Genomic DNA, 9,386 nt, shown 5'->3' on the forward strand with positions numbered 1-9,386 from the left:
TTAACAAATTACCGTTAAACGTTCTTAGAGGACATTGCTCCTACAAAATATTTACTTTTCATTACTTTTTAGGCACACAACTATAACCCATAGGATATATGATGTGAGCGCATAAACAAATGTGATACTGTTGTATTTATTTTACACAAACGCGCTTTATTTTCGCACACACACATATCGAAACTTGTATATGCACACATATCCATTTGTTCAACATATTTGAAGGCGCATTTCATTTAACGCTATTTTTCTTTCACAAGTGATTTATTATTCATACCAGCGGCATTTGTTTTGTATTTTCGGTGATAAATCTCTCATTTTGTTGCTTTTACACTAACACATGCACACATGTACGAAAAAATACAAAATATACCGCCGCCATTTCCTGCTACACCCCCGCCGCAGAGCGGTTTGTTTTGCTGCGGCCGACACCGCACACAGCAAGGAAAAAATAAACATGTTTTAGTTTATTTTTGGCCTAGTAGTCGTATATACTATATATATACTTATATACAGGCAAACATACGTGCTGCCGTTATATGGTATAAGCCACTTCCGCTTATTGACAAACGCCAGCAAATTTCTTTTTTGCTCCTTTCGCTCGATTTACACCATCATCGATCGCTTTTCGGCCGGACACGGCCACGGAGACACACTGACACATATTCAAGCATACAACTAACCACACATACATACATGCATACATATATCTTTGGTCTATATATAATTCCAGATAAATTCGTATCGATTTCAGCCGAAATTGTGTTACCCCGTTACACTTGATTGTTGACCATTTATCAGCTTGAATGAGCAGTCATTTGCTTTAATGTTTTATTTGCTTACATATCTTTTTCACCTCGCCTCCACGCCGCTGCTTAAAGCTTAGCCTCGCCATTTGATTTTTTCAATATTTTTTGGTTTTCGCTTGTTTAGACCTGCCGCTGGTCTAATACTGATTTTCATACGTGTTGTCATTTCAAAAGTTTCCGTAAGCCAAGGTAACCAATCGGAAGGTTTCACCCTAGGCATAGTGCCCACATAAGCCCCCGACGAAACAACGCCATACCTGCTGGTCTCATTGGCGATGGCGAAGTGCTCAAAGTGCATATAATGCTGCATACCATTTCGCTGTCTTAGCTGCAACATCAGCTCGTGCGGCTGTCGATTTGTGATTGTGTACAGTCGTTGCAGGCCGATGAAGTAATTACCGCTAAACGTATGATAACCCTCTGTGTAGTCCTGCCATCTGCCATACTCGTATTTAGGTTCTTTACGTAAGAAGATAACCAACCAAGGTTTTTCATCGAGATCGCCCAGCTCGCAGTAGACTTCAAAAATTTCAACGCCAGCCTGTGTTGGAATTTTCAATATTTCGATGGTGCGGCCAGTGGCTGTAGTCGTGCAATCGCTGGGAAGTGATTGTGCTGACTATGTTCGAGAGGAATTAAATGTGTTGGAAGAGCATTGTGAATATTTAAATGAAGAAATGCTTTTAAAAAAGCTTAATACTCACCGCTTTCAGTGAAAAGTTTGCAAGCAACCAAAATAATATAAGAATGTGCATTTTTGGGGTTTAGAATATTATATGAGTACCGCTATATTTAACCTAGCTTATAATTTTAAATCGACTGAGACTTTGGACATTTAGTTTTTCCTCATAAAGTTCATAATTTTTTTATTTCATAGTACCTAATTTGCTACGCTCTAATTTCCGTGAACCAAAAGCAACATTAGGGTGACAAGAATGTTAATATAAATTGTTTTAGAAATTTTAAAAATTTTAGATGTGGTAAAGTATTTGATCATTATACCCTGAATGGAGTATACTATATTTAGTTTGCCCAGATGTTTGTAACACTCAAAAGGAAACATACATACGTGAATTTTTCTCTCTGTTTTAGAGTTATTGATCTGAAATATTGTATATGTACTTCTTTTTATCCGCAAGAAGCTGCTCACATGCCAGAACTGCCTATATTGGACCACTATACGGTATAGCTGTCATACAAACTGAGAGGTCGAAATCCAGTGCTTATATGGAAAACTTTACCAATTGATGAGATATCTTCACGAAATTTGGCACGTATTGTTTCCCAAAGAAAAGGTATACACTCTAAATAAATCGTTTTGATCAGATGACTATAGCATATAGCTGCCATACAAACCGAACGATGGGAATCTATTCCTTGTAAAGAAAACATTTATGTATATTAGACAAGATATTTTTACAAAATTAGGCATATAACTTTGCTGTAACATCTGATAAAATTTCTTAAAACGGATCACTATATCATATAGCTGTCATATAAACTTAACCATCAAAATCAATTTGTTCATGGATTGTATTAAAAACATAAAAAAAAAAAATTATTTTCAAACTTAAAATTTCAGCAAATCTTCAGAACTGAAATCAAATGCAAGCAGAAATGCACAAACATACACAAAATAAGTACTCGATATCTATTGCTAACGACATCACAAAATCATCGCCGCATCAAATGTTTTCGAACACGGCAATTGACAACTTCAATTATGTGCCTGTCACTTGCGCGAAAGATGAAATTTCAAATAACTGTCATACACACAAGCAAACACATGTAAAAATGGTCGGATAAATGCGCTGTTGATATATACACATATATGTATGTGTAACATATGTAGGATGTATGTGGCTGCAAGAGCGCATGCATATCACAATAATGACATCATAACGACGATGCGTCAATCTGTGTTGATAAGCGGCGCATGGTGTCTGTCTAAAAAAGGCAATCAAGTTTTGATGGGTTCGGTGGTAATACGAGTACTCGTATCGCTTGCATGCTTACAAAGTACATATATACTTTCTCGCACTCGCATAACCTAAAATACCGACAAAGCAGCAAGCAAGACATATGGACGTTTGATAAGAAGTCGTAAAAATATGCGAGTGAGTACCTGAAAACAACCACCCAAATTTGTTGTAGAGTGACTGTGTAAACTCAAAAGCTTGGCACTTGCATTTACAGACAATACAAGCGTCTTTGCACGCTGGTAATACCAACGAAATCTACCGAGCCTTAGCTTCATCAGGGTCTATGCGGCCACAGCAACATTTCCGCCGGAAATTGGCGACTCTCCTGCAATGCTACGCGGCGCATTGGCGCAAATCGATTTCAATTTCTGCCGAAATGGATCGCCCTTGCTGCAGTATAATAGCATACCTTTAGGCTGATAAGCGCACCAATGCATATACATACATACAAATGTTGTTAGTGCATTCTTTTGCACAAACACACCCGCCCATATACATTTGTTGCATGCAGCACGTTTCTTGGTGGTGGTGGCTACCTTTTTGTGCGCAAATACACAAGCATCACACCCCAACCGCGTAGCAGCTGCGCGCTTATCTCTGCCCCATAATGCCTTTGTCGCTAAGATTTAATTTAGATATCAAAATCCAATTCATTATAACTACACCAAAAGTGTACATTTGTAGAAAAGTCGGTCCTCTAACCGTATATATGTGTTTATTGCACGCGCCGGTGGTGGCTGCCTTGACACGCTTATTTTCCATTACTATTAAACATTGCTGCTTTGATCTGTCCCCCCAAAGTGCGGTGTTGTGGTGGCTGTTTGAAATCTGGAGCAGCACTCCATTACACCTATCGCTTGCCACCAGCTGCACCCCACCGGACGGTCGACAAATCGCCTTAAGCCGCAAACATGTGAGATATGTCACTTGAGATGCCTATGAAATGGACTTTTTATAGTAGTTTTCAAGCGGCAGACACAATAATACTTGGAAGAAGTATGAGAGGTGGGGCAGGATTATGTTCTCCCCCGTTTGAGTGCATTTTTTGCATTGTTTACTAGGCCAAAACCAATTGGGCCGACACTCGACTTGAAGTAGTGGCTGCTCTTTTTGTTCCACAATTCAAGTTTATGTATGTGTGAGGTATAATTTTGAAGTGTATATACACAAGTACTTATATATATGTATTAATGTATGACAATGCGTGAATTCTTGAACATGTGATGTTACCACTCAATTAACTGTACATAGGTTGCCTTATTTATTTCGGGATTAAAGAACAAAAACAACTATTTATCTTCGAAAATCGCTTTACTGTTTTTTAAAATATTCTCAATTAATATCTATACACTTTTGTGTGCGTTTGAACCAATTGTAGAAGCTTTTGGCAATTAGATTGACGTATCTCTAAGCCATGAGTTCGAAGCGCATCAACCGCATCTTCAGGTCTCGAAAAGCGTTGAACTCTAATTTTTCAAACGGGAGTAAAGAGAAATCATTCGGTGGCAAATCAGTACTTTACGGCGGATTAATTATCAAATCGATGTGTGAGTGCTCTTATGGTCGTGGTAAAGAGTGATCCGTCTTCGGCGGTTGGTTTTCCTGATTTCTTGCAACACCAGTGGCAAAAAATGGTTGACTACCAATCAGAATTTACTGTTCTGTTTTGTACTAGTGGTATGGTTGCGACATGTCCAGTGTTTCCAAAAAACAGGCAACCATTTGCTTGAAAGTGTTCCGTGCAGCTTTTGTTAGATTCGGCTTATTTTGAAACATCTATCATCTGAAACATAGTCGACTGATGATGACTTTCGGATTGATACATATAAAGCCACGATTAATCAGCTGTCACGTTATTAATGGGTTGTAAAAAAAGTCTTGCGGGTTTTTATTGAATTTTTTTTTGCTTTCCGGAGCGTGGCGCATCTTCGACCACCTCTACACCAGAACGAAAACCTTGAAACCATCGTTGTGCGGTGGAAATGGAAACTGTAGCGGGTCCATAAACTGCACAAATTTTGTTGGCGGCTTGAGATGCATTTTTGCCTTTATCGTAGTAGTACTGTAAAATATGCCGTATTTTCTTTTTATTTTGCAACATGTTTGCGACGCTATAACTCACGAACGACTTAAAAGAAACGACAATCAATCAAACACGTGTTAGCGCGTGAAATGAGCTTTCCAAAAAGGTTTAGTATGACCCGATGCGACGAATAAAACTAGAACTACGCGCTTTCAGCGCCAACTAGCGAAAATACCGCAAGACCCCATTAATACCTATAGTTCTCGCAAGCCCATGATAGGTCACATGACGATCATGGGATCAATATTTTCCGGAACAAGGTATGATTTTAAACGACCTTCAAGAAATTCGTATTAGAGTGTTCTGCGATCTCGATTGAATTCACCATACCATCAATACATAGTGGTCCCTGATGAAGCTTAATGACCGCATATTGAGTTAAGTTCATCGATGCACTGTTGATCAGTTACTCCAAGTCGAAAATTGTAAAAAATAAATATCGAGATGAATATTGTAAGTTACTATAAATAACACAAACAGCGTTCGCATGCTAAGTTCTAGGTACGTCGAAAATTATAAAAAAATAATTGCACGAAAATTAGCAAGATTTTATTCCATTTTTTAGAGATGAATATTTTAAGTTACTGTAAATAAAAATAAGTTACTGTGCCTAAAATGTCATGTTTTATGTGACTTATCAGATAGCAACATTTTAATTTCCAAGTCCCGAAATATTAAATGAAACCTAGATAGTCTAGATATGTATATGTAGATAGACTTTTTAAACTCAAGTTAAATTTTTCAAAACATTGCATACAATTTTTCGTCGCAAGCTATTTCTTAGATATCGAGGTATCTTTAAGTGAGCTGTAAGCTTATGTATAACTTTGAAAATTCAATATAATTAGTTCTTAGGAAAACTTTTTTCAGTTATTTATTTAGCTTATTTAAAAACTTCAAACGAAAAGTTTACCTCAAAACTGCAGAAAATTCAAATAATTACTTCCTACGAAAAATGTCTTTAATTCACTTTTGAATTGGGGTCATCGAGTCTTTTAGATGTCAAATAATAACAAATAATATGGTATTTATAAAAGAGAAAGGGTTTGCAAAACCTATATTTACATTATAAAGTATAAGGGTCGCTGCAGAGTTTAACTCACTGACACCTATCACAAAGTCATGTTTTCAACTTCTCTAGGATGTTTTTCATCTTTTAGGCAACCAGTTTTATTTTTTTTAATTGTATGAAAATGAGACAGAAATAATTGCTTGCGATACCATTAGAATTCTCCTGAATGAAGCATTACTGCGCAAAAATATTTCGATTTGTATGAAATAATGATAATTCTATAATCTCCTATACTAAAATATATGTGATCTATATGTATTTATACATATCTTTATAAAAAAAATACGTGTCACGTTGTTTGTCCGCGATGAACTCCTAAACTAGTGAAGCGATTTTAGCAAAATTTGGCACATTGTGTCCAGTTCGAACCAGCTTAGAAGATAGAAAGAAAGGCTGATAACCAGACATTGAGAAAGCAGCCTTAAATTCGTTATTTTTATTCGTAAATAAAACTTTCACTGTATTGAATAGTTTATTAAATATATAGTTTTATAAAATCTATACCACAGCAACGCGTGGCCGGATCTACTGGTATAATATATAATATATCTTCATATCTGTTAATCATATGCATGAGATTTTCTGCATTAATTTTTATGGTCATACGTTCGCTCCAATTTATTTTTGTATTGTTATATATTCTAATACAGTTATCTAAAATACATTTTATTATCATTTGTTTAAACGAATTGCTTTTTAGCATACGAATTGGAGCAAAATCGAAAGCCACAAGGAATATCAGCACATGATACAAATATATAAAGATTATTCTTTAATGTGTGTGTGCGTGCAACAATGCAAACTCGCGACAATTCCAATGCATGCATTTGCTTGCCACATGCGCACACCCAAACCACTACAAATAAATGTCTATTATATGCGTGGCAGCAAATTTGCGGATTTTATATGCTATTGTTTGTGAATAACAAATGCCTACTTGCTATTTGCTATTTCTTGGCAGGCTTCTTTCTTTTCCATGCTCTCTTTATCAGTATTCATTACATTTTTTGCCTGCCATCGCGCTGTGATGGCTATCACCGCCGCTTCATACATACATTAATGCATATTTAATGCGATTTTTTAGGACCCTTCATTATTTGCAATTTCGCGCGGCATTTAACTGCAGCAACCCAGTCCCTTTGCAGTGGTTGTCAATTTCAGCTTTCAGGCGTTCAACGGTTGTTCGCTGACGCTCTACTTCATTGCGCCAAACCACTCGGCCATCAAAATTAATAGAATCTTATAAAGAAAATTCGCATGCAACATGTGACTGGAATTTAAAAAGCGAGTTTTTTTCTGAAATACATTACTTCGATTGGAGCGAATTTACGACTTTCTGACGTTTACGAACTTCGCTTATTTTGCTGGCACGAAACTGGTTGAATTTGTACTTCAGCCTAATGGTATGCTTCGCAAAAATGTAATTTTACTGAGTATAAGCTGAAGATATTCATAGAATTATATGTTTAAAAACATGTAGCAGATGCTGAGGGTTATAAATTATTCAGTTGTTTAATCAAAAAACATAAAATCAACTGTTTATTTTACATAAAAAAAAAATTTGAGTCAGGAAATATATTCTTTGAGTTTGAAGGCCTTAAAAATCGCAATGATCTCGGTGGATTTAATGAAAAGAGTCAGTGAAAATTTTAGACTTTCCTTCTTTTGTCCCAAAAACACTGTATTTTTTACATTTACATTAACATTTTTTTTCTTCCTATATTTCCTTAATTCCAATACCATAATTTTCGGTCAAAAAATCTTAAGTCAAGATTTTAAATTGTGAATAGGCCTATTCGCAAGCAACTATAACTCAGACCTTCGTACTATTAATGGTTTTGCTTACGTTTCGCCTTCTGCTTAATATATATATGTATATATATATATATGTATATTGTGTAGTCGAAAAAGGGTTTTCGTTTATTATTTAGCATTATCTTTTTCGCACACTATTGTCGTATAAGGTCCACTTTTCGTCTCCTGTTACCATTCGTTTCAGAAATGGTTTGATTTTATCTCGTTTCAGCAAAGAATCGCTGATGTTAATTAGGTCCATTTAATTTATTACAGATAATTCTACCACATGAAACATCGAGCTTCTTTTGGTAGCCAGCCTTTTTTGAATGGTTCAAACCCGTTTACTGATGGTAGTTACGTTCCTTTGCGATCTCTTGGCTGCTTATGTGATGGTCCTGGTCAATCTTTTTCATATTTTCATCGACATTTCCAATGATAGGTCGACCAGAGCGAGGTGCATATTTCTCATCGAAATTTTCAGAACGGAAACGAGCGAACCATTGTTATGCTACACGAGCTGATCCAGAACCTTTAATTTTTTTTAGTTAAATGAGGCTTTAAATCTCTGATTGATAGCACTGGAGATATACGAATGCAACGACTTTTTCGACTACCCAATATTATAATGTTTATACTAAGTGGTGTTAGAATTTACGTTGCCTATATTTAGGCGCATATTTCATACATCGTAAAATATGTAATATTTTTTCTGGTTTATTGTCAAATTTGCAATTTTAAAAGTGACATACTATCATTTATTCAAAGGAAAATAAGTCACATCTTCCGAAATGTTCTGCTGAATACTAATTCCATCAATATAAATTTTACGAACACTTAATGCCTCGAAAGGTATATACATTATACATTATTTATTGCTGCAGCAAAGTGGACACTTTAGGCAACAATTATCTAAATAAGAATTAAATTGTATTAATTATATGGCAATGCTCAGACATGGAACTAAATAGCCTCCAGTAACTATAACAACACAAATTATTTTGAAAGTTTAGCATTAAATATGCATACAAATATCTTTCACTGCCATAACTACGCTGCAAATTATTTGAAATTCTCTCTGTCAAATAGTACTACTCAAGTTGAAGCATTCAATACAAGCTTTGACTGTAGGGCAGTGTAGAGCTTAACGCCAGCATTGCCTCTTATACCTGCAGCTCATTCCCCCAAATTTATTTTTTTCTTCGCCCTACCATAAATTCGTAAACTAAATAGCACATATAAACATATAAAGTGTATTAATTACCGCAAAATGTGTTACAAACTGGGAAATTAATTTGGCCCAACAAACCAACACACACACACACATACTCTTATGCAACTCACAGGTGCAAATGCAAACTACAAACACCAGCAGGCTTGCATTCGTATATGTATGCATGTATGTGTGCGCTTAAATTTCATACATTAGCAGTTAACTTCATAGACCACTAATACACGCCTGCACTGCCAATGCCATCCAATCAAATGTGGCAACCTCAAAAGCTATAAACACAATACACCAAGCTACCAAAAATGTTTACGAAGGCAGGCTAAAGCAACTAGGCAGCTAAGCTATTGAGCTAGCAAATTTCATGCGAACATTGGCATCGACTTGTTTATGTTGTTGCAAACCGCAATTATAATTA

The 9,386-nt window shown here is 35.9% G+C and overlaps 1 protein-coding gene across 1 annotated transcript; it reads right to left on the reverse strand.

Annotated features, from left to right (window-relative positions):
• Positions 1–882: 882 nt before the first annotated feature.
• Positions 883–1,564, reverse strand: LOC120770001 (angiopoietin-related protein 3-like). The gene is made up of 2 exons (XM_040097091.1): positions 1,514–1,564; positions 883–1,428 (listed from the first exon to the last, which is right to left on the reverse strand). Exons 1-2 carry the CDS (start codon positions 1,562–1,564, stop codon positions 883–885), a joined length of 597 nt encoding a protein of 198 aa, XP_039953025.1.
• Positions 1,565–9,386: the final 7,822 nt, after the last annotated feature.

The sequence above is a fragment of the Bactrocera tryoni genome, chromosome 3 (genome assembly GCF_016617805.1).
Source record: "Bactrocera tryoni isolate S06 chromosome 3, CSIRO_BtryS06_freeze2, whole genome shotgun sequence".
Classification (NCBI taxonomy): Eukaryota; Metazoa; Arthropoda; class Insecta; order Diptera; family Tephritidae; genus Bactrocera; species Bactrocera tryoni.